The sequence below is a fragment of the Schistocerca nitens genome, chromosome 2 (genome assembly GCF_023898315.1).
Source record: "Schistocerca nitens isolate TAMUIC-IGC-003100 chromosome 2, iqSchNite1.1, whole genome shotgun sequence".
NCBI lineage: Eukaryota > Metazoa > Arthropoda > Insecta > Orthoptera > Acrididae > Schistocerca > Schistocerca nitens.
In genome coordinates this window covers 313297026-313323704 of record NC_064615.1, presented here as the reverse complement: position 1 = coordinate 313323704, position 26679 = coordinate 313297026, and the positions used below count along the sequence as shown (strand labels likewise).

Here is a 26679-nt window from a genome sequence, read left to right as displayed (position 1 = left end):
AGTTAGGTTTAACTAGTTCTAAGTTCTAGGGGACTAATGACCTCAGCAGTTGAGTCCCATAGTGCTCAGAGCCATTTGAACCATTTTTAACCTCGGGCATGGATGTGTGATATCCTTAGGTTAGTTAGGTTTAAGTAGTTCTAAGTCTAGGGGACTGATGACCTCAGATGTTAAGTCCCATAGTGTTTAGATCCATTTGAACCATTTGAACGATACCTAACAGTTTCTTCCAGTGTAGCTGCTCTTCCAAACAGCATCTCATATGACCAAATCAGTTGCGTCTTTACCTGCGGTTTCTCATGTTTTACGTACTCGGTGTAGTCATGGAGTCGAGCCACGCTTTCATGCCCTGCAGCTAATTCGCTGCAAATAATAATCTGTAGTTGTGATTCTTCAGTCAAGTAGTCTATGCATTGGTTAGTACTGGGAGTTAATAAAATACAAGGAATACCAAATAAGGGTTACATGAATAATTTAATAACAAGGGTTCTTTTCTAAGGTCTGTAATTGATGGAGATGACAGAGAATTATGTTAAATAGTGATTTTTCAAGAAAAAACATCTCAAATTAACGGGAAGTGGTACTAAGAATATTCTGTTAAAATATAGACAGAAAATCCCCTTCTCAAATGCTGTAAAGTTACGTTGAGAGTGTTACAAGGATGGCTACAAAGTAAATAGTCAAAAAAGATATGCGAAAACTAAGTCCATTTAGGGAATAATCAACACCTCAAAACATTTAAGAGTTCAACATGATTTACAAAGTATCACCCATGACACAAATAATAGCAACTCATACTTTGTATTTAGTTCCGTAATGCAAGCGGAAAACGTGCTCAGAGCCATTTGAACCATTTGTTACCTCTGCACATCCTTACTCAGTCGCACATACGCTGTACCAACGGATGTGTGATAGGTAATTGCTGTCCACGAAGTACTGTATTGGATTAACGGATAAAGTTAAACTGTTACGTCTGGCTTTTAGCATATGATGCGAGTACATATGATGAAGTGCTGTCCTTCAACTGGTCTTACTGTCGAGAAGTGAAGACTTACGTACGTCACCAAACAAATGTACGCAGCCTTCGGCAGCACGACGAATGTGTCATGACTAGTAACTGTCCAGTTATATAAATCCGTGGCAGTAGCAATGTGCGCATACATGAAGTGGGGACTAACACATCAGCTCAGCACATTTAATGATGGGATTCTAGGGAACATGAATATTTCCGAAATATGTGTGATCTGAATCATGACGAAGTAACAGAGGAAACAGAGCATATACAGAGAGGGGCAGTGCGAATGATTGACGGATCGGCGAGTGTAAATAAATTCTGTAAAAAACAGAAGGAAGACGATAAATGATAGCGATGAATGGCACTGTAGCTTGGAAGATGCTCGTATCGTCAGTCTCCAAGTACAAGTCGTCTGTCTGTGGTCTTTACCGGATAGGATTGTCTGAAGATGTTCAAATGCTACAGGAGTGTTGCACAGTTTGTCACAGATTTCTTTGTTAGGTACAACACAGTTCGTATACCTAAGTTATGCTTCTGTAGATTCTACGCCTGATTATTGTCAGAGAATAAGGAAGTGTACTAAACACGTTGTCTTTTACACCCCTTTTCTACAGTCGTAGTTGTACAACTAATATGGGATGTATCAGCGGCATCCAGCCTTACCAGACTGCCACCATGACAACGACTTTGTGACGATCACCGTGTGGCGCAAGCCCAACCTAATTGTTCGAAACTTGGGTCCAAGACGCCACCCAGTATTCCAGACGATCAGGGTGAGGCCCGGCCCTTAAACCAGGTGCCATGGTGAAAGGTACAGAACGACACAAAGACAATATTACCAACAGTATTTCTCATGCCACATGACCATCTCCAGTGAGTGTGGGGGGAAGCAGGCGATGCTGCACGCAGAGACATCCGGTCAAACGAGCTCAGAGAGCCACGGCGGATCAAAGCTGCTGTGGGACGGCGGACGCCGTGGTCAAAAGTGCAGGGATAACGTGCTCTAACCCGCCGCTGAACAGCTTTTTTCAATATTGCAGGAAAGAATATTCAAGTTAATGGATGACTATCGTCCAACTGCCGGCCGGAGTGGCCGTGCGGTTCTAGGCGTTACAGTCTGGAGCCGAGTGCCCGCTACGCTCGCAGGTTCGAATCCTGCCTCGGGCATGGATGTGTCTGATGTCCTTAGGTTAGTTAGGTTTAAATAGTTCTAAGTTCTGGGGGACTGATGACCTCAGATGTTAAGTCCCATAGTGCTCACAGCCATTTATCGTCCAACTATCGTGAATGATTTCCTTAACCGTGCGGGTATTGCGCGATTGGGTTATCCTGCACTTTTGACTGATATCATTACCATGGAACAAGCCTGAGATCGATTGAAAAGAGCTGTGCAAGCACATCCTCAGCCAGCCACGAAATCTGCGGGGTTTATGCAGGATTGCCCCAGCAAAACGGAATGAATTAGACCAGCAGTGGTTAAATGAATCGGTAAAAAATATATATTCAGAATAAGTTCAGTTCTGTGTAAAGCTGTATACTACCGATTTTCAGTCGTGTAACAATGCTATGGCGGATGCGAAGCACTCAGACATCTTTCAAATTGAGGTTATACGGACTCAGTTGGTATACGTACGTTATGCTTCTGTAGATTCTACGCCTGATTATTGTCAGAGTTAAGAAAATGTAGTAAACATGCTGTCTATTACGCCCCTCTTCTGCAGTCGTAGTTTTACAAGTAATATGGGATGTATCAGCGACATCTAGCCCTACAAGTTGAGCTACATGCCGCGTACTGTGTAGATTCCCATTCATGCAATGGAACGTGTTACTGTATATAGAATGTGGCTGCTACACTGAGCCAAGAGACTTTTAGTTTCTCTTAGGGTATAGAGGATGTGATAAGCTGGATGTTGGCTGTCAAGGAAGTGGAACATTTGTTAGTTTTCAAATATCGCGTCACCATTGTACGGAATTACGTGCAATTTTCGCTTGCGTAACTTTGTTTGAAGCGTGTAATACTAATGAGTTGGAATGACAATTAGCTAAAGGTGGCAAGAACGAAGATCAAGATCTGACGGATCGTACTAGACCACCATTCGCTGTGTCAAACATTCCAAGTCCAAAATATGTATGCTAGGAAGACTGATGGAAAGGGAGATATATTTGGAACAATGGGATGGATACGAGATAAATATCTTCAACATTTCGCGGCCCTGTCAGCAACTGTATAAATATTAATTTTAATTTTAATAATGAACAGCCTCAGTTGCACCGTTTACCTAGAGTTTTCCTAGGTTTCAGTCTGGTTAACCCAACCTTCTTCAGAATAACAGTATCTATCGTTCGTCCATAGTGGACATCGTCAAGCTAAAACTACAAATCCATGAAATTATCGTCAGACTGTAAAATTTATCTGGCACTGCCTCGACCCCACTTCGCGACCAGGATGCGGCAGCCACGAGTGCTGTACTGTCTGACGATAATTTATGGATTTGTAGTTTTACCTTGACGATGTCCACTATGAACAAACGATAGATACTGTTATTCTGAAGAAGGTTGGGTTATCCCGACTGCAACCTAGGTAAATTCCAGGTAAACAGTGCAACTGATACTGTTCATTATTAAAATAAAATTAATGGATACGAAATACTGTTAACGATCGAGGTGAATGAAGACAACAGACGAACAAAAGAAGTGTATGGTACGATTGGTGGATCACAAACGTCTTGAAAAGGAGGGCGATCCACTGGCTAGTTCGTGTTACTTTAGTGTGAAATGGTAATGTTCGTATCCGGGATCGAGTGGAAATTACTGGATACGCATCTCATTGGCAGATCTTGGGAATGTTAGCGGAGTGAAGTGGAAAACGATCTAACTGACGCTGCGTTTATCAGTGGACAGCAAGGAGGCGATCTTAAGTTATGGAGAATGGAAGCAATTCGTTTATACAAAGCATTGTCTCCAGGAATCAGCATGGGAGACATACCTATTTTCATGTAACTGGAGCTGTCATTTAAGGAACTTAAAGAGTGAGGCAGTATAACTGGTTTGTGAGAAAAATGTGTACCGAAGAATGTTGGTCCCAAAAGCGAACCTTGCGGGACGTGCCCAGTTAGCACTGTGGTGCGTCGCTCGGCAGACTTCCGACACGGCGTGCCGGGTTGCGCATGCGCACTCTCTCCTGCGCCGCTATGCTCCGCGCTGACACCGTTCCCCGTTGCTCCCGACTCTCTCCTTCCGCGCCACAGGTGTCTGTTCCTCCGTGCCGGTGCCCGGCGTCTTCCAGCCAACCGACCACCACGAAGTACTGGATCGTGCGTCATCTCCCACAAAGACAGAAGTCGCGCCACTTTACGCTCGCCAGTTGAAACTCTTCCACATGAAACACGCACTTCCAGAGCTTTACCATTCGACATTATGAAGCCTCTTTAAGGACTGCACTATCAGTCAGCTACTCCGTGACAGAATACACTTTCTCTGTCTGGTACGGATTTTCTCACCCCAAATCGGTCGACAAGGTAATGGATGGAATGTGAAGGCTTATTACTGGACACTTACGACCCCACAGTACATGCGAAGGTACAGCCGGACACGTGACTTTCTCATATGACATGCCGACGCCCTCAAAGTATATTTTTTTTATTTTTTTTATTTATGAAAAGCGCTCGACCCAGTATCACACCAGCAAATACTAATCAGAGTACGAACATAGGGGATATGAAACAAAATTTGCAACTGTACCGAGGAGTCTGCGACAAGGAGAACGCGTTGTTGTTGTGGTCTTCAGTCCAGAGACTGGTTTCATGCAGCTCTCCATGCTACTCTATCCTGTGCAAGCTTCTTCATCTCCCAGTACCTACTGCAACCTACATCCTTCTGAATCTGTTTAGTGTATTCATCTCTTGGTCTCCCCCTACGATTTTTACCCTCCACGCTGCCCTCCAGTACTAAATTGGTGATCCCTTGATGCCTCAGGATATGCCTTAGCAACCGATCCTTTCTTCTAGTCAAGTTGTGCCACAAATTTCTCTTCTCTCGAATTCTATTCAATACCTCCTCATTAGTTATGTGATCTACCCATCTAATCTTCAGCATTCTTCTGTAGCACCACATTTCGAAAGCTTCTGTTCTCTTCTTGTCCAAACTATTTATCGTCCATGTTTCACTTCCATACACGGCTACACTCCATACAAATACTTTCAGAAACGACTTCCTGACACTTAAAACTATACTCGATGTTAAAAAATTTCTCTTCTTCAGAAACGCTTTCCTTGACATTACCATTCTACATTTTATATCTTCTCTACTTCGACCATCATCAGTTATTTTGCTCCCCAAGTAACAAAAGTCATTTACTACTTTAAGTGTGTGATTTCCTAATCTAATTCCCGCAGCATCACCCAATTTAATTCGACTACATTCACGTATCCTGTTATTTTAGACGGACAGTAGGAGTAGAGGTAACTTCAGACTTGCTGTGTTGAGAACCTTGCTGTTCATGTTGTGTGTTACTGACCTGTCACGTAAAATTATTAGTAGTCATAAGATTATCACAGCTGACGCAGTTGCTGTTGTTGTAATCTTCAGTCCGAAGACTGATTTGATGCACTTTCTTCACGCCACTCTATCCTGTACAGACCCCATTCATCTTCGAATAACCACTGCAACACACATCCATTTGGTCCTATTTACTGTACTCGTCCCGTGGTCTCCCTGTGCAACTTTTACTCCCCAAACATCTCTCCAGTGCTAAACTGAAGATTGCTTGATACCTCAGGATGCGTTCTACCAAGCGATCCTTTTGTTTAGTCAACTTTTGCCGTAAACTTCCGCCGTTCCCTCCTGTACCTTCGTATTAGTTACACAGACCAATGAATTGCAAGACTGCACTCCACATTGCTGGCTGGTTCCACCCGTTTTCGACAGTCGCTAACATATCCAAGGTAGTTATTTGCAGCCGGCCGGAGTGGCCGAGCGGTTCTAGGCGCTACAGTCTGGAACCACGCGACCGCTACGGTCGCAGGTTCGAATCCTGCCTCGGACATGGATGTGTGTGAGGTCCTTAGGTTAGTTAGGTTAAAGTAGTTCTATGTTCTAGGGGACTTATGACCTCAGCAGTTAAGTCACATAATGCTCAGAGCAATTTTTTTGTAGTTATTTGCTCACATAAATTTTGGTAGACGAACTTTGTGATTTGCGCGGTAGATGCAGCTGAAAACTGCAGCTGGAAACTGCCGCGATCGCAGATCGTTTCAGAGTGAGCGGCAACCATAACAGATACCACGCGTGACGCGCTTCGCGTTGAGAAATGCATCCAGTGTGAGAGCGGGTTAAGGAGCAGAGCTCGACGATGGTCGGAAGCCATTGGTGGGGTTAAGTGTCGGAAGCCCGGGGTGCGCCGGGTGTCGGCCGCAGACTGCGTGGGCCGTCGGCCCCGCGAGTTTCTCTTTGTGCGAAGGTCAGTGCCAGAGCTCTCCATCACGCATCGGGGCCGCCGCCTCCTGGAAACGGGCCAGACCAGCCAGGCCTGCATATTCGTGCCAGGGCTCGCAGCTTCGACTCCCCCGGCGCAGGCCCCACAGGTTGCCGACCGCACTGGAGCGGAGGGCACACCTCGGTCTAGAGGGACAGTGCACCTTCAGTGGCTAACATGTTGAGCTCTGGCTCTGTTTAGTTTCTGGTATATAATTCGGGCTCCAATTCCGTAGTTTCCAGTGGATGCACTTATCTTTTATTCGTTGTTTTTTCCAGAGTTGCAGGTCCGCTGCTGCACTTGATGTTTCATGTGATATCGAGGACTGAGTATAAAAACTTCGCACGGTGCATGTTTACAAGTATCTACATCCACATCTACATCCATACTCCGCAAGCCACCTGACGGTGTGTGGCGGAGGGTACCTTGACTACCTCTATCGGTTCTTTCTATTCCACTCTCGTATTGTTCGTGGAAAGAAAGATTGTCGGTATGCCTCTGTGTGGGATCTAATCTCTCTGATTTTATACTCATGGTCTCTTCGCGAGATATACGTAGGAGGTATGTTCTCGAAACTTCAACAAAAGCCCGTACCGAGGTACTGAGCGTCTCTCTTGCAGAGTTCAAAAATGGTTCAAATGGCTCTGAGCACTATGGGACTCAACATCTTAGGTCATAAGTCCCCTAGAACTTAGAACTACTTAAACCCAACTAACCTAAGGACATCACACACACCCATGCCCGAGGTAGGACTCGAACCCGCGACCGTAGCAGTCCCGCGGTTCCGGACTGCAGCGCCAGAACCGCTAGACCACCGCGGCCGGCTCTTGCAGAGTCTTCCACTGGAGTTTGTCTATCATATCCGTAACGCTTTCGCGATTACTAAATGATCCTGTAACGAAGCGCGCTGCTCTCCGTTGGATCTTCTCTATCTCTTGTATCAACCCTATCTGGTACGGATCTCACACTGCTGAGGAGTATTCAAGCAGTGGGCGAACAAGTGTACTGTAACCTACGTCCTTTGTTTTCGGATTGCATTGCTACTATCCTCCAGCACAAATGAAAACATATACGAGAGCTTTTTTTTCAGCGGCCGATCGGTCGCAAAATGGAAACCACAGTGAAAATCCAAAACATTTAGGTACATCTTCCAGCAACCACGCTACACAGTCACCCCTTCGACTTAGAGATATGCGGCAGCGTTGTAGAAGCTTTCCAATACCACCGTCGTAAAAGTCAGCCGCCTCTCTTTCCGCAAATTCTCTACGCAGGTCTGCAGCTCGTTCGTACCAGAATGTTGTCATCATAGCCAACCGTTCATGTGAGCGAAGATATGAAATTTAGAGCGACCCGAGTGCGGGCTGCATGGTGGGTGCCAAAACACTTCCGGGCTAAAACGCTTCAGGAACGACTTTGTTGCAATTAGACTGTGCGGCCGAGCACTGACACGAAGAAAGACAATGCCTAATGACAACATACGTCTTCAGTTGTTCTGAATTACTTCTCGTAGACGAATAGCCTCATCCACTCGTTGAAGAAGATCTCTGGTTGACACTCGCTTCCTTCCCCGATCACTTGCATCACAAACGTTTGTAGAACCTCTTTCAAAGCTCCTGTGCCATTGCCGCACTTTGCTGCCACGCGTAGCAGTTACGTTATGTCGGCTGAATGAAATCAGGTGTAACTCCTCAGAATGTAGACATCGATAGACGCCACGCACTTTACACTTGTAGGGAGACGATGTTGTTCTACGAATCTGTGCGTGCTCACTGTGCACTCAGAACTGAAAAGTGCGACGGCACGCGATCGTCGGGCGTACTGGGCTCACTGCGCAATACGTCTGCACAAAGCTTCTTCATGTCATCGCTGTAGTTTTAATTTCTCATCGGATCCGACCTTGAGAGTAAAAGCCCTTGTATTTGCTGCATTTCAATATGGCCGTCGTCAGTTCTGCCAGCATCCAGCGTTATTTATAAAAATTCCGCTGTTTCAGATGACTACTGCGTAAAACGTCTAATAACTTACGGGAATGCAGCCGAGTGATGTCGGCAATCACCGATATTTTGAGTAGAGCACACCCTGCCATTTTCAGGGTAAAACTGCAGTGAAGACCACGCGCGTGTGTGTGTGTGTGGGTGGGGGGGGGGGGTGAGGGCGGGGGGCGTGAACGTCACGGAGTTTTTGTGAAAACCGAGGTGTGTATGTAAATACTAGTGCCATCACAAACTAAAGATGACCGATGTCAGAAGTTATCGATAGCGAAATTTATCCTCAACGCATGAGGAAGCATAAACTCTGTCCCTCTGTTTTTTGACAAATGAGAGAGCAGGATTCCAAGCAGATTTTTTTTCAAAAAAGAAAGTCTCTATTTATCAGACTACTTGCTAATTTAATTTCAACATCTTCGTTAATAACACTATCCCAGTAGCTAGAAGTGTGTGCCAGAATCTCCGTGTCATTGTATTCCCTAGGATAACGGTGACAAGACAAATGTTCTGCAATGCCGGATTTGCTCGTATGTTGTAAGCGTGTGTGCCGCCTATGCTCAGTACACAGTTCCTCCACAGTCGTGATAATCGGACCGATTTATGACATACCACAACTGCAAGGAATACTGTAGATATCCGCCTTAGGCAAATCAAGTGTGTTAGCTTTACGGAGTTTCTGTGAAAACTGAAGTATTAAATTCGCTTGCAGAGCGCTTACTTACTGCAGATGTGCCGGATGTGCTCGTGTCGAAATATCGGCGGTTGTCGACGATGTCACCCGGCTGCATTCTCGTAAGTTATTTGAACATCGTATACGCCGGGAGAAATTAAGGCCTCATACTGCGTGATAGCTTAAGACATATAGAACATAGGCACATACAAGTGGATAGACTAACTGTACTAGTTTTTAACTCGTATAACTAGTACTCCATATTGGTACCGTTTGTAACGCGACAGATACGTGTGTTATATCCAAACTGAACGTGGTGGAGAGGGGAGAGGGGGGGGGGGGGAGGGGGGAGAAAGGAAAGAAAGGAAAGGGAGTACTGACGCCATCTGCATCAGGAAATTATGCAGAATCAGTGGCGCGACGTGTCAAAATGTATGCCGGACCGGGATTCGAACCCGACATCTCCTGCTTTGTAGGCAGGCGCGTTAACCACTGCGGCATCCGGGACACAGTGTTACCACAGCTGCGGGAACTATCTCCCCACCCCTCACGACCTACCCATATTCTCACCGAGCAACATCTATTCACAGTCCTTGGCCACTTCGTCTATGCTCGCTACTCTGAGATTCCCGCAGAAGGTCGGACGTACTTGTGCATAAGCACTGAAGAGGGTCGATCCATTGCCCATCTAGGCGAAACATTTGTATGAATGAGTGTCCGAAAGAACAGACATAACGCATTCATACAAAAACCTGTGTACAGGTCATTGAAGTCCCTGCTCGGGAAGGCGCTACAGCAGCCCGCTTCGGAAGTCTGTTGATTTCGTTGCCTGTCTGCCGTCACGAAACAAGTCGATGCGACAGAAGGGAGCAGATGATTTGTCTACAAGTTCTGACACGACTGCACCCTAGTTGAACACTCTACTACTACGCCAGAGCGAACACTACAAATAGAAGGTCGGAGATCGGCTCTGTCCACTGATAAGTGTCATTTTCCTGTATGTCTTGTTGCTTTTGCGCAGTCCTTAACTGAATCTGGACGTACTTATGAATAACACTGTATTGTTGGTTAGAAACAATGGTCACCTGAAGCTCTAAAACCGAACAAGGAAATATTGCTCCCATAACTCTGCTCATAATTGCCGTACCATAATCATAATTCGCCACCCTCATCTGAGGCTTCTATCTTTATAACAGTGGCGTCAACCAAACTCTAATTTTAAATACGATTCAGTGGATCAAAATAGAATTCAGGGACCATAATAGATTGATAGCTTTGACAAGCTTTTTATGTTTATAATATCCTGACTGAACTGGGGTGATGTGGGAACTGAGAGACCAAAGAGAACATACAAAGAAGAAAATTACTACATAAATACCAAAGTGCGTTAGTCGGTTTGCTGTTAGGTATTCAGTTAGTTCCTCACAATTTGTTAAATGGATATGAAACAAGGCCGTTCGCAGGCAACGTGTACGTGTTTTTCTTGTGAATTTTGTTGCACACTGGACGTTTACACATTACTAAAAAGGGCAATGCGTTATTACTCTTCAATATTAATTAGGAATCTAGCGATAGACTTAAATTCTGATTCTTTGTCTCTTATTTAGCTACACGAGCAACACGTTTTTAAACAAAAATTCGATTATGACACATAAGGAATTATATAGAAAAATTGATTAAGGTCTAGAATTTAAATTTGTGCTATCACCTGTCAAACATTTTATTTTAGTAAGCAAAACTGATTACTTATTGAACTTCTTTGAGGGCCACTGGCAATGACTTCAGTAGCGACCAATGAAAGTAAATTTTAGGCATCCGTACCTGAATCGGTAAAAGCACAACCGTTAGAGTATCACGTTCTTATCTCTCTGTCTGTCTGTCCATCGCGTGTGAAGGCCCATTTTTCTCATGAATGAATGTCTAATATTAAGATCTACGGTCCCTTGCCGGTGTGAAAACGAAAAGCTTATAAATCGAAATATACGGTCATATACGTCGAAGAGCCAAAGAAACTGGTACACCTGCCTAATATCGTGTACGGGCCCCGCGAGCACACAGAAGTTCAGCAACATGACGTGGCATGGACTCGACTAATGTCTGAAGCAGTACTGGAGGGAACTGACACCATTAATCCTGCAGGGCTGTCCATGTGTCCATAAATCCGTAAGAGTACGAGGAGATGCAGATCTCTTCTGTAAAGCACGTTGCAAGGCATCCCAGATATACTCAGTAATGTTCATGTCTAGGGAGTCTGGTGGTCATCGAAAGTGTTTAAACTCAAAAGAGTGTTCTTAGAGCAACTCTGTAGAAATTCTGAAAGTGTAGGGTGTCGCGTTGTCCTCCTGAAATTCCCGAGCTCCGCCGGAATGTACAATGGACATGAATGGATGCAGGTGATCAGACAGGATGATTACGTACGTGTCACCTGTCAGAGTCGGTTCTAGTCGTATCAAGGGTACCATATCACTCCAAGTACACACACCCCACGCCATTACAGAGCCTCCAACAGCTTGAACAGTTCTCTGCTGACATGCAGGATCGATGGATTCATGAGGTTGTCTCCATTCCCGTACACGTCCATCCGCTCGATACAATTTGAAACGAGACTCGCCCGACCAGGCAACATATTTCCAGTCATCAACAGTCAAATGTCGGTGTCGACGGCCCAGGCGAAGCGTAAAACATTGTGTTGTATAGTCACCAAGGGTTACGAGTGGGTCTTCGGGTCGGAAAGCCCATATCGATGATGTTACGTTGAACGGATCGCACGCTGACACTTGTTGATGGCTCAGCATCGAAATCTGCAGCAACTTCCGGAAGGGGTGCACTTCTGTCACGGTGAACGGAAACTCTTCAGTCGTCGTTGGTCCCGTTCTTGCAGGATCTTTTTCCGGCCGCAGCGATCTAGGAGATTTGATGTTTTACCGAATTCCTGATATTCACGGTACATTAGTCAAATGGTCGTGCGGGAAAGTCCCCACTTCATCGCTACCTCGGATATTCTGTGTCCCATCGCTCGTGCCCCGACCAAACACCACGTTCAAACTCACTTAAATCTTGATAACCTGCCAGTAACCGATCGAACCACTACGCGAGAGAGTTATACAGGCGTTGCCGACCGCAGTGCCGTCTTTTGCCTGTTTACATATCTCTGTATCTGAATATGCAGGCCTATACCAGTTTCTTTGGCGCTGCAGTGTGTGTTACGTATTTTCATACTCGCAAACTCACTCATCAAAGCCTGTACATGAGCAGTCTATACACATAATTAAGTTTGTACAGAATCCGTCACAAAGCGAGTCTTATTCGCACTTCTCGTTTCTTTCCTCTCTGGAATAAAAAAATCCACTTCACTTGTTATGATTTTGATTAGGGTAAATGAGTTTGTTGTTAGGTATCATGAACGACTTTGTTTCGATAATGGATTATAAAATTACGCCAGCCTGTTATAACCAAATCGTAAGACTCGGAAGAAATATTCTCCAGCCTGGTGCTGAAAGAAGAGAGCCGATAAGTCAGTGAGAGAACAGCCACTAAGGACTTTGAGGTTAGCGACAGCGTTCTTCTTGTCTGCCCGAGGTCTGCCGCCACCTGTTCTTGCAGCGGCGGCCCGCGGTCGGCTTTCTCGCCGGGCAAAAACCTCCCCGTCGTCCACCGACGTCGCTCATCCCCTCCCAGTCGCGGGCAGCATCGGCTCATCTCTGCCCGTACCGGGCCGGCTTTACGTAACACGGATGAGGTGGCAACGGCTCCCTCCAGCAGAGTGCAGTAGAAAGCGCGCTCGCCGCGGAGATAGCGCTCCGGAAGCTTGTGTCCGCATCCCTCAGCGGCCGATGGCGGCCGTCGGTTCGGCTCCGAGCAGCGGCAGGCAGTGAAATGCGGGCTCCGAACTCGGTGTGCGTACGCATCGGCAGTGAAATCTCTCGGGTCAACGGGTCGCCAGTGGCGTCTCGCCCTTAACCCTCAGAGTTCATGCGCCTGTCTGGTGCTTCGTTTCATGCACGTACTGCTCTCTCGCCCTCTCTGGAGGAGGAAGGTCGTGAAAGCGTAGACTTCGCTGATACTCTTTTTTTTTAGAAGAAAGCTTTCACCGCTCACGAAGCGCAGATGTTAAATTCGAGTGATGTACTGACAACGTATTTCAGACAGAGGCTGCAGCCAGATTTCTATATAACAAGTAGTACCTACTCGAGTAGTCAGATTACTATATTAGTACAAAAATAAAACAAGTATGTGATTATACAATATTTGATCATCCGAATACACACATCGCACCAGTTGTATACCATGCAAAATGCCTTTTCAAAAACTTCCGCAACATTCGTAACGTCGCGCCAATAGTGTGTTGGAGCGAAATACGGTCGGCATCGCTGCACACGACCGTATTTAATGCCGGAAGTTTCGCTGCTGTATGTCTGTTAGTTATTGTTCAGTGCTGTATTGGGTAGAACGTGCGAATTTCGAGATGGCAGAGGTAGAAGAGCAATGCGTCTGCATTACATTTTGGGTCAAAGTCAAGAAAAGCTTTACACATACACGCCAAATAATGCAGAACGCCTACTGTGACGAGTACTTAAGCCGTACGCTGTGTTACGGCTGGTTCACATGGTTTAAAAATGGCCAGACTGAAGTTAAAGATGACCCTCGTTCAGGACGCCCTTCGACATCTACCGACGTCAGAAAAGTCAACGAAACTGTGTGTGCCAATCGAAGACTGACTGTTCGAGAGGTCGCAGAAGAATGTAACATTTCCCTTGGATCGTGTCTGACACAGCATCTTGGAATGCATCGTGTTGCCGCCAAGGTCGTCGTACGGCTTATGAGTCAAGAACAGAAAGACGATCGCCTCGGAGTCTGTGAAGAGCTTTTTGGATCGTACAAATGAGAACGAGATCTTCCTCAAGAGAATCATAACTGGTGATGAGACGTGAGTCTACGGTTATGATGTTGAGACCAAGGTTCAGTCTTCACAATCGGTCGGCAAAGGTTCTCCAAGACCAAAAAAGAAGCTCGTCAGGTCAGATCACATGTCAAAGCCATGCTGATAGTATTCTTTGACTTTAAACGATTGGTTCACCATGAATTCGTGTCACAAGGACAAACTGTTAATCGATGGTGTTATCGGGACGTGTTGTGACACCTGCGAGAGAATGTGAGAAGGAAACAGCCGGAAATGTTGCGAGACAATTCATGGCTCTTGCATCACGATAATGCACCATCCCATTTATCCCTTTTGATGCGTGACTATTGTACAGAAACGGAAACCACTGTGCTGCTTCATCCTCCGTACTCTCCAGACCTGGCACCTGCGGAAATTTTTTTTTTATTTCTTAAGTTGAAGACTCCTTTGAAAGGACGAAGATTTGCAACGACATACGAGATAAAAGAAAATTCGCAGACATCGCTTCGCGCGATTCAGCAGCAGGCGTACCAAGAGTGCTTCCGGAAGTGGAAATGGCTTTGGGAGTGGTGTACCAATTTTGGGGGCAAATATTGTGTAGGAGACTATGCACAACAAATAAAAAGTAGCGCAGAATAATTTTATGGACAAAGATCCGCAATTTTTCGAACAGACCTCGTATACCCAGAGAGGAATCTTAGGAATGTGGAAAAATTCTTACAAGATTGCACATTTTATTGAACCCCCCCAGGTTAGCCAAGAGCCCTAATTCGCTGTTTCCTGGACTCGGGTAGGGGCGCTGACCCCGGATCTAATCTGCCCGGCGTATTAACAACGTGGGCCAGTGTGCCAGCCAGTCTGAATGTGGTTTTTAGGCGGTTTTCCACATCCCGCTAGGTGAATACCGGGCTGGTCCCCACATCCCGCCTCAATTAAACGACTCGCAGATATTTGAAACATGTTCGTACTATTTCATGGTTTACACTAGATGCAGACAGCTGGGGTACACTGGTTCCATCCCAGTGAGTATTGGGTGGCGGCAGGAAGGGCATCCGGCCTCCCCTTTAAACTAACCATTCGAAATTCGACCCTGCAAAAGAATTAGAAAATTGCACATTTTTTGAAATGCAATAAACTGAAATTACGTAAAAATATATTACTACTCATTAAACTAATTTAAAATCTGCTGCCGCGTTGGATTAGCCGAGCGGTCTAAGGCGCTACAGTCATGGACTGTGCGGCTGATGCGGCTGATCCCGGCGGAGGTTCGAATCCTCCCTCGGGCATGGGTGTGTGTGTGTTTGTCCTTAGGATAATTTAGGTTAAGTAGTGTGTAAGCTTAGGGACTGATGAGCTTAGCAGTTAAGTCCCATAAGATTTCATACACATTTGAACATTTTAAATTTTGCTATAGGGCTGTTCAATGCACTAGAAGGAATTATGCAACAGAAAGTTATTTAGTCTTAAAAACTCAGATACGGTACGCACAGGACATTTAACCTGCTCCTGCAAGTCACTGAACACATGTGTACCAAGTAGCTGACAACTTTCTATACTAATGTTAAACGGCTGAAAGTACGAAATACGTTGCTATGGGCTCATCGTTTGCACGTCCACAATCAGTACGAGGTTTCTACTCCGTATTAATTCCATTTCCGCATTTTAATCTGCATATGCCTTACTATTATCATTTTTCACCCGTAGGCCATTCTGATAAATAAATAAATGTCGTGTGACTAGGGCCTCCCGTCGGGTAGACCGTTCGCCTGGTGCAAGTCTTTCGATTTGACGCCACTGCGGCGACTTGCGCGTCGATGGGGATGAAATGATGATGATTAGGACAACACAACATCCGACCCAGCCGGGAATCGAACCCGCGCCCTTGTGATTGACATTCTATCGCGCTGACCACTCAGTTACCGGGGGCGGACGGCCATTCTGACGATGCCCCAAAAGGGAGAAAGGTTTCATTTCCACGTAAACAAAAAAGATTTTGCAACCTAGATTGTCTTCTCTCAAGACATTCATAGCCGGTTGCTGTACCAAGCGCCCACTATGGAATGGAACCAGTTCTACCAAGAATGTCAGTAGTTCTGGGAGAGTGCTGTCTACCATATCTGTCTGTATTCGACTAACATACTGGCGATCCAAGCGGCAGCTGAGTGACGGTGCGAACACTTGTAGCCCCTGTCGGCTCCGCGCTTGTCTGTGGTGCTGAGTGCTGTACAGTGCTGCGCCGTGCCGTGTTTTCTCGGCTCGGCGTGCTGGAAAGCGCGCCCGCCACCCTGCCGGGTTTCTCCAGCGCCGTGTCGGTGTCCATGTCCGCGGCTCGTGCGCCACCTCCGTGAGGCGAATCGCCGCCGTCGCGCCGTCACGAGCTGCCGCCGCCGAGTATTCCACCGTCTCACACGAGGAGATTCGCCTCCAATAATCTGATAATGGTTACTTGTCCCGTAAATTGTTCCACAAAGTCGGCAACTGTGATCGCACGTGAATAGTGATACTTGTTTCATCATGATGGAAACAGAGGTTGCTCCGAACAGGAGGCCGTAATATCTCCAGTGGTTCTCTAAGTGTTGTATGCAGAAACTGCTTCAGTTAACTTGATGCGCAGAGGTACTGACCCTACAAGATTATAACCAACCGTCCCATCCCAGGAACTCGCTGAAAACCTATTTCGTTGACTACCAATGGAAACGTCTTCACATTGTTCTGCAAACGATTATCCCAACTGTCACATACAAACAGAAACACTCGGAGGAGAGCTTTAATTTGTATATAGAGCTATTCAAAAAGAAAGAACAGATTTCAAACATTTATTGCTTCCAATATATGACAGGTAGAAATACAAATCGAACGTTCCTGTAAAGAGAAAAGTTCAAATTTTTATGCAATCAATGTGAGCACCATGTGTTACGTGACAAATATCAAAACGTTCGCTCATTTCCTACCACACACGAAGCATCTGGTCTCTCGTTATCGAATTCACATCTTCAACAATGCGATGTCGCAGAGTTTCAAGAGTGTCAGGCATACAGAGGATAAAAACCCCATCTATTACCTAACCCCACAGATAAAAGTCACAAGGTGTGAGGCGTGGAGACCTGGGAGCCCACCGGCGATGAAGTAACGTTGGACGTGCTTACAGAAATCCGACGTTACCTGAATGATACCATTCCAGGATGTTGGATTGCTGGAGGAGGAGCAGAAGGTAAACTTGATCGCCGGCGGGCTCCCAGGTCTCCAGGCCTCGCACCTTGTCACTTTCATCAGTGGGGTTACGTAAAAGATGGCGTTTTTATCTTCCCTATGCCTGACACTGTTGAAAGTCTGCGATATCGCATTGTTGAAGCTGTGAATTCGATAACGAGAGGCCAGCTGCTTCGTGTGTGGCAGGAAATGAGCGACTGTTTCGATATTTGTCGTGTATACATCGTGCTCCCAATGAATGCATAAAACTTCGAACTTTTCTCTTTCCAGAAATGTTGTGATTGAGTTTCTCCTTTCCGTAGTTTGGAAGCAATAAATGTTTGAAACCTACTGATTCTTTTTGAATAGCCCCGCGTAGCTGGCGTCTCTCGTATGAGTCGTCAGGCACATTTTCTCTGGTGTTTTGACAGAAATTCCCAATTTCGTTTTTGCATTGTGTATCTAAAGCCAGCCCAAGTAAGTAATGCTCGTCACTTCTTTCATGCGAAGCCCAGTATGAACAGAAGGCATGGGTTTGATTACCATTATGAACAAAATTATATTTAAATTGGAATTTTACTTGCCTATTCGATAGAGCAGCCTCAGATAAGTCCGGTGCGATATTCGTTTTATCGACATGTATTTGCAGGAAGAGTAAAACACGAAGAATAAACAGCAGTCCATCAGCGACGACACCTTTGTAGTTTGGCCACAGGGAGCAGCAACGCTTCCTGTATTTCTGGAACCCCTTACCTCCCTCCATCCGAGCATTTTCTTCACCATGTAAGTGGAGAAGAACTGAGAGCCGCCGTTCTTAGATGTCTTGGTCCGCAGAAAAGAAGACGGTTCCCTGAGTCACAGCGCGTTTCGTAAACCAAATCATTCTGACCTACAGCTACGAGCTACGAGCTGCCATCACCTATCTCAATGCAACAGAGTATTATGGACTCTAGCTCATAGGGCCAGAGTTATTTCAGATGCAGGGAGTGTACCAGCAGAGCTTAGCCATCTTCGCTCTGTGTCTGTACAAAACTGGTACTCAACCTGCACACACTGACGCTCAAGAACAGCCAGAAGAAGAGGAGAACTCCACAAGGATGGTTTTTTTACTCTTATGTTAGTGGCGTGCCCTTTAAGACTGGCAGGCTGTTCAAGAAACATCAACTAAAATGTGTCTTCCGCACTCCAGGGCGAATGCAAACTATACTGGGTCCCGTTAAAGACAACGTATTTCTAAGGAGGACAGAGATATATTAAATCCTGTGACAGTGTAGGAAATCATACTTTGGCCAGACATGTCGTAGTGTTAAGGATAGATGCGCTGAACATAAACTTGAAGATGACGGGCAGCTATCTCGTTGAAATATTGTGCAGCTTCCACAAGATTATCCGACGTAACCAAATAAGCATAAATGATAATTTTTAAAAAGCCGTTGGGGGGGGGGGGGATGTATGTATGGAGGGGAGGGAGACCACAGTAGTAAACACTTAACATGTATTCGTTACATCTGTATTACGACCGGTAATACAAAGTCATGCATCATGTGGCCACATGGTAATTTTTTACACAGGTCCACAAAACCAAAAATAATGCAGACAAACACACGCATACAATCTCTGTCTGAGCATTAAAAGGAAGGTAGCACAAATGGAGATTTTACAGAAACAAGAGCGGAGCTAAGCCGAACCCTTACCTAGCCAATCTGTGGCAAGCAGAAATTCTCTCTCTCTCTCTCTCTCTCTACCTTATCGGAAGACCCAGATAGTTGTCAAAGTTCTCACCAAGAATGCCGGGTTTTTTGAATAAATAAACTTTTACGGAATGACAGAAATCGTCGGAAACAAATTATCGAACGGAGTTATTGAACGCGGTTTTCCGAAATTCCTTCACCAGGGAAGATGAATGGAATATTCCAGAATTTGAAACACGAACAGCTGCTAGCATGAGTTTCTTAGAAGTAGATACCTTAGGGGTTGCGAAGCAACTCAAATCGCTTGATAAGGGCAAGTCTTCAGGTCCAGATTGTATACCGATTAGGTTCCTTTCAGATTACGCTGATACAATAGCTCCCTACTTAGCACTCATATACAACCGCTCGCTCACCAATAGATCTGTACCTACAGATTGGAAAATTGCGCAGGTCGCACCAGTGTTTAAGAAGGGTAGTAAGAGTAATCCATCTAACTACAGACCTATATCATTGACGTCGGTTTGCAGTAGGGTTTTGGAGCATGTACTGTATTCAAACATTATGAATCACCTCGAAGGGAACGATCTATTGATACGTAATCAGCATGGTTTCAGAAAACATCGTTCTTGTGCAACGCAGCTAGCTCTTTATTCGCACGAAGTAATGGCCGCTATCGACAGGGGATCTCAAGTTGATTCCGTATTTCTAGATTTCCGGAAAGCTTTTGACACCGTTCATCACAAGCGACTTCTAATCAAGCTGCGGGCCTATGGGGTATCGTCTCAGTTGTGCGACTGGATTCGTGATTTCCTGTCAGGAAGGTCGCAGTTCGTAGTAATAGACGGCAAATCATCGAGTAAAACTGAAGTTATATCAGGTGTTCCCCAGGGAAGCGTCCTGGGACCTCTGCTGTTCCTGATCTATATAAATGACCTGGGTGACAATCTGAGCAGTTCTCTTAAGTTGTTCGCAGATGATGCTGTAATTTACCGTCTAGTAAGGTCATCCGAAGACCAGTATCAGTTGCAAAGCGATTTAGAAAAGATTGTTGTATGGTGTGGCAGGTGGCAGTTGACGCTAAATAACGAAAAGTGTGAGGTAATGTGTAATCCACATGAGTTCCAAAAGAAATCCGTTGGAATTCGATTACTCGATACATAGTACAATTCTCAAGGCTGTCAATTCAACTAAGTACCTGGGTGTTAAAATTACGAACAACTTCAGTTGGAAAGACCACATAGATAATATTGTGGGGAAGGCGAGCCAAAGGTTGCGTTTCATTGGCAGGACACTTAGAATATGCAACAAGTCCACTAAAGAGACAGCCTACACTACACTCGTTCGTCCTCTGTTAGAATATTGCTGCGCGGTGTGGGATCCTTACCAGGTGTGATTGACGGAGGACATCGAAATGGTGCAAAAAAAGGGCAGCTCGTTTTGTATTATCACGTAGTAGGGGAGAGAGTGCGGCAGATGTAATACGCGAGTTGGGATGGAAGTCATTAAAGCATAGACGTTTTTCGTCGCGGCGAGATCTATTTACGAAATTTCAGTCACCAACTTTCTCTTCCGAATGCGAAAATATTTTGTTGAGCCCAACCTACATAGGTAGGAATGATCATCAAAATAAAATAAGAGAAATCAGAGCTCGAACAGAAAGGTTTAGGTGTTCGTTTTTCCCGCGCGCTGTTCGGGAGTGGAATGGTAGAGAGATAGTATGATTGTGGTTCGACGAACCCTCTGCCAAGCACTTAAATGTGAATTGCAGAGTAGTCATGTAGATGAAGATGTAGATGAAATAGTAATTTACGCAATACTTGCCAATTACGTGACCTTACAACTCGACGCGCGGAAACCGATACTTATAGATACGACGAACGCCTCTTTCGCTGCCTCTACTCTTACGGAAATCAATAAAGATGTCGGTTACCTGTTGCTATTTGTAGTCCATCCAGGAACCAGAATATCTAATGTAAACAAAAGCGCAGTGAACAATTAGAAGCAGAACAAGAGCTAACGAACAGTTTACTACATAATCCAGTGAATTTACATGTACATATATACTCAGCAAACCAAAGTCTCGTCTGTTTCGGAGAGTACCATGTACCACTACCAGTCATTTCTTTTCCTAATCTACTCGAGAGGGAGAAAAACGACTGTCATTGCGCCTCAGTACGAGCTCTAATTTCTCTTAACTGGTCTTTGCAATCCTCGCGCGAAATGTACGTTCGCGGCAGTAGACTCGTTCTGCATTCAGCTAAAAATGTCTGTTGTCTAAATTTTTTCAGTAGTGTTTCACGACGAGAAAGCCGCCTTCCATCCAGGGATTCCTTCTTCAGTTCCCGAAACATTTGCGTAACGCTCACATGTTGATCTAACCTGCCGGTAACAACTCTGGCAGCCCATCTCTGAATTTCTTCGACGTCTTCCTTTAATCAGAACTGCTGAGGATCCCAAACACTCGATCAGTGGGCCCCCTACTCAAGAATTAAAGCAATCGTCATCTATTCGCAGTCTCCTTTATAGATGAGCTACACTTCCAATAAACCGAAGTGGAACATTAGTGTTCCCTACCACAGATCTCAAGTGCTCGTTCCATCTCAAGTCGCTTTGCAACGTTACACCCAGGAGTTAAATCGACGTGACCGTATGTGAGCATTACAGGATTGTTTTGCTGCCTAACTGATTTTGCTTGCATGATTCTACATTTAGATCAAGCTGCCATTCATCAGACCAAATAGAAATTCGAATTCAACCTGCATCTCTCTACAGTCACCGAACGACGATACTTATCGGTATACTACAGCGTCTTCATCAGTGAACAGTCAAGAATTACCACTCAGCCTATAAGTCTGATTATTTATGTACATAGAAAATGACAGCCATCCTATCACACTTCCCTGTGGCACTCCTCACGGTACCCTCGTCTCTGATGAACACGCGCCGTCGAGGACAACGCACTGTGTCCTGCTGCTTAAGAAGTCTTCGAACCACTCACATATCTGAGAACGTATTCCGTATGCTCACAGCTTCGTTAACAGTCTGTAGTCGGGCACCGTCTCAAACGCTTTCCAGAAATTTATGAATATGGAATATGCATGGTGTCCTTCATACGAGGTTCACAGGATGTCGTGCGAAGAAAGGGTAATCATGACGGATGCGCCTCATTTGCGTATATAAACCGTGAGTAGTTGGTTAATAATGACATTTCCCTTAAAGTTATTCTTATTGTCTCATAATTTGTTGATGAGGTATTCAAAAGAGCTGTGTGGCGAGAACAGGACCGGACCTGACATCGAACCCTGTGGAAAATCCGTGTTAATTTTTCCCCAGTAAGAAGACTATTTGGCCTAAAAGCTACCTCCTCCTTCAAATGTGACTTCCGATCAGTTCAGTAATAAATGAAGTATCCTCTACATCTACATCTACTCCACAATCCACCATACGGTGCGTGGCGGAGGGTACCTCGTACCACAACTAGCATCTTCTCTCCCTGTTCCACTCCCAAACAGAACGAGGGAAAGATGACTGCCTATGTGCCTCTGTACGAGCCCTAATCCCTCTTATCTTATCTTTGTGGTTTTTCCGCGAAATGTAAGTTGGCGGCAGTTAAATTGTACTGCAGTCAGCCTCAAATGCTGGTTATCTAAATATCCTCAGTAGCGATTCACGGAAAGAACGCCTCCTTTCCTCTAGAGACTCCCACCCGACTTCCTGAAGCATTTCCGTAACACTTGCGTGATGATCAAACCGACCAGTAACAAATCTAGCAGCCCGCCTCTGAATTGCTTCTACGTTCTCCCTCAATCCGACATGGTAGGGATCCCAAACGCTCGAGCAGTACTCAAGAATAGGTCGTATTAGTGTTTTATAAGCGGTCTCCTTAACAGATGAACCACATCTTCCCAAAATTCTATCAATGAACCGAAGACGACTATCCGCCTTCCCCACAACTGCCATTACATGCTTGTCCCACTTCATATCGCTCTGCAACGTTACGCCCAAATATTTAATCGACGTGACTATGTCAAGCGCTACACTACTAATGGAGTGTTCAAACATTACAGGATTCTTTTTCCTATTCATCTGCATTAATTTACATTTATCTATATTTAGAGTTAGCTGCCATTCTATACACCAATCACAAATCCTGTCCAAGTCATCTTGTATCCTCCTACAGCCACTCAACGACGACACCTTTCCGTACACCACAGCATCATCAGCAAACAGCCGCACACTGCTATCCACCTATTTCCAAAAGATCATTTATGTAGATAGAAAACGACAGCGGACCTCCACACTTCCCTGGGGCACTCCAGATGATACCCTCACCTCCGATGAACTCACCATCGGGGGCAACGTACTGGGTTCTATTACTTAAGAAGTCTTCGAGCCACTCACATACTTGGGAACCAATCCCATATGCTCGTACCTTAGTTAGGAGTCTGCAGTGGGACACCGAGTCAAACGCTTTACGGAAGTCAAGGAATAGGGCACCCGTCTGATACCCTTCATCCATGGTTCGCAAGATATCATGTGAAAAAAGGGCGAGTTGCGTTTCGCAGGAGCGATGCTTTCTAAAGCCGTGCTGATGCATGGACAGCAACTTGGTTCAAAAATAGCCTTAGGCACTGTAACCTCCCCGCAAAATTTTCAAGGACAATATTTAAATGTGAGTATTCATCGTGGTAAGTGTAAGCTCCCCACAAAAATATGAAGATGAAAAGAATTGAATATGAATATTCATCGTGCTAAGTGTAACCTCCCCATAATTATTTTTAAATAATATAAATTGAATGAAAACGCAAATAGTGCCAAATGTTAGCTTCCAACAGTAATAAAACTCAATGATAACAAAACTGTGAAAAAATGTTAAGTCCCCACAAAATTAACGTTAAAATCAACCTGATAAATTGATTCTGGGAGGAAAAGCAAAGGAAATATTGTTTTAATTGTAATTATTATTTTCTTACAAAATTGCTTTCAGAACAAAATTATTATTGGGGCAATTCTTGAACAAATTAATTACAGTTAATATACATTACATTATCACATGTGCGAAATGCTGCTTCATTACCTTATTTAAAAATATACCTCGTTCCGAATCTTGACCAGAGACCCATGTCGACGCCCGCCGACTCCTCACACACAACTCCGACTGTCTCTCGCGCGCTACATGCTCTCTCGACTCGCTACGAACAACAACTCTCTCGCAACTGAAACTGAACTCTCGCGCGGTCGAGCGCAGACTAGCAACGATAAATAACTCTCTGGTCAGAGATTCTGTCATGCCTCACCATCGCTGCTACTAAATACACGTGTTTCAGCACTATGGGACTTTACATCTGAGGTCATCAGTCCCATGGACTTAGAACTACTTAAACCTAAGGACTTCACACACAGCCATGCCCGAGGCAGGATTCGAACCTGCGACCGTAGCAGCAGCGTGGATTCGGACCGAAGCGCCTAGAACCGCTCGACCACCGCGGCCGGCCGACAGCAACTTCTCTGTCTCAAAAGGGTATCGTCAGGAGTGCCACAGGGAAGTGTGATGGGATGGCTGTCGTTCTCTATGTACGTAAATAATCATACGGAAAGGCTGAGCAGCAATCCTTGACTGTTCACTGACGAAGACGCTGTAGTACACCGATAAGTAGCGTCCCTGAAAGTGTTTAAGAGGAGGAAGAGGAACGATTTTGATGAGCGACCCTTGTGTGTCTCCAGGTACTGGCAGGCGGCGCCTCAGACGACCTGGCGGCAGCTCTTCCTCGTCCACGACTTCGTCATCGTCCTCCACGTCGACAAAGGTGCGCACGCGCGACCAGGAGACGTCTGCGAGCGTCAACCGGTTCCGCGTGCGCAACAGGCTGACTCCGCCCGGCGCCAACCGCAAGTCGGGCAGCAGCAGCGCCGTGGCCGCCGCCTCCGACAAGTCTGGCGGCTACAAGGTCAGTCTCCTCTGCCGCCCTCTGTGTGGCGGCGTGACCAGAGGGAGCGCCGGAGCTACACACAGTAGTATCAGGCGCAGTGCTCTCGCGTTCATAAGAGTCTGAGTATTGGTATATTTTGTGATCTGTCAAAGGCATTTGACTGTGTAAATCACAATATCCTGTCACGTAAATTAGATTATGGTGTAACAAGAAATGCTGCAAAATGGTTCAAATCTTATACCTCTGGCAGGAAACCAAGGGTGTGATTAGGAAAGAGACATGTATTAAGCTGTCAGGCATCATCCAGCTGGGATCTAATTACTTGTGGGGTCCCACAAGGTTCCATTCTAGGACCCTCACTTTTTCTTGTGTATATCAATGACATTTCGTCAGTAACATTACCACATTCCAAGTTCGTTTTGTTTGCCGATGATACAAACATTGCAATAAATAGCAAATCAGATGTAGTCTTAGGAAGATCGGCTAATAAAATATTTGTGGATATTAATCACTGGTTCCTAGATAATTCTTTGTCACTAAACTTTGAAAAACACACTACATACAGCTCAGAATTTGTAAGGGGTGTCCCACGAGTATATGCCTAGCGTACGATGCAAGCAGATAGAAGAAGTCGACATTGTTAAATTCTTGGGATTACAGCTTGATAATAAATTCAACTGGGAGGAGCACACCACAGAACTGCTGAAGCGTCTTAACAAACCTCTATTTGTAATGCGAATTGTGTCAGACATAGGTGATATAAAAAAAAATCTGGCACACTATGCTTACTTTCATTCCATAATGTCATATGGGATTATTTTTTGGGGTAATTCATCAAACCGAGCTAAAGCTTTCGGGGCACAAGAACATGCAATAAGAGTTATATGCGGTGTGAACTCAAGAACATCCTGCAGAAGCCTGTTTAGGGAACTAGGGATACTAACTACTGCTTCCCAATATATTTATTCCTTAATGAAATTTGTCATTAAAAATGTATCACTTTTTCAAACCAACAGCTCAATTCATGGAATCAATACCAGAAATAAGAATAATCTTCATAAGGATTTAAAGTCACTTACTCTTGTACAAAAAGATGTGCATTACTCAGGAACACACATTTTTAATAACTTGCCAGCAGCCATAAAAAGCTTAACAACCAATGAAATTCACTTTAAGAGAAACCTAAAGGATTTATTGGTGGTCAACTCCTTCTAGTCCATTGATGAATTTCTCAGTTGAACCGTACATTCTAACTTCTGCACCATTTCGGTGCAGTAATGTGTTCATTGTAAATAAGTATTGTAGTAGTTCTATTACATTTTTATTACCTTATAAATAAATAAAACTTTTTTATTTTAAATTCAGTGCATGAGTGTTTGTAAAATGATTCTTTCATATAGTGTTCATTAAAAGAAATGACGATCGTTCCAATTGTGACCTGTGCAAGGTAAATTAGCTTATTTGTTTCAGTTGTAAATTTTTGTCATGTATTATTGTTTTTCTGACATGTTCTACATCCTGGAGGACCTCCTCACTAAGGATCAATTGGAATGAAAGTAAATCTAATCTAATATGATCTAACTACTGTTGAGCAACCTCAAATCACTTCTCTTGAAGAAAGGGCTCCAATACCTTGAGGTACAATGCTTGGAACAGGAGAGGGTTTTTAATATCTATTTAAGTGCTTTTAAGTACAAATTACAATGGACTGATACTAAAATCTTAATGTTGTAGAGGTCACTGGGGATGTGTTATTTCACCACCATGATAATCCAGGCGATATTACACATTAGAGGTGTTTGAACCGACCGAGATGGAGCAGT

The 26679-nt window shown here is 44.8% G+C and overlaps 1 protein-coding gene across 1 annotated transcript in view; it reads left to right on the top strand.

The window, feature by feature from the left end:
* LOC126236082 (probable chitinase 10) overlaps positions 1-26679 on the top strand; it is a 390810-nt gene that overhangs the window by 221026 nt on the left and 143105 nt on the right. Inside the window, exon 3 of the mRNA XM_049945145.1 lies at positions 24651-24874. Coding sequence (XP_049801102.1) covers positions 24651-24874 — 224 coding nt within the window. The remainder of the gene's footprint in view (positions 1-24650; positions 24875-26679) is intronic.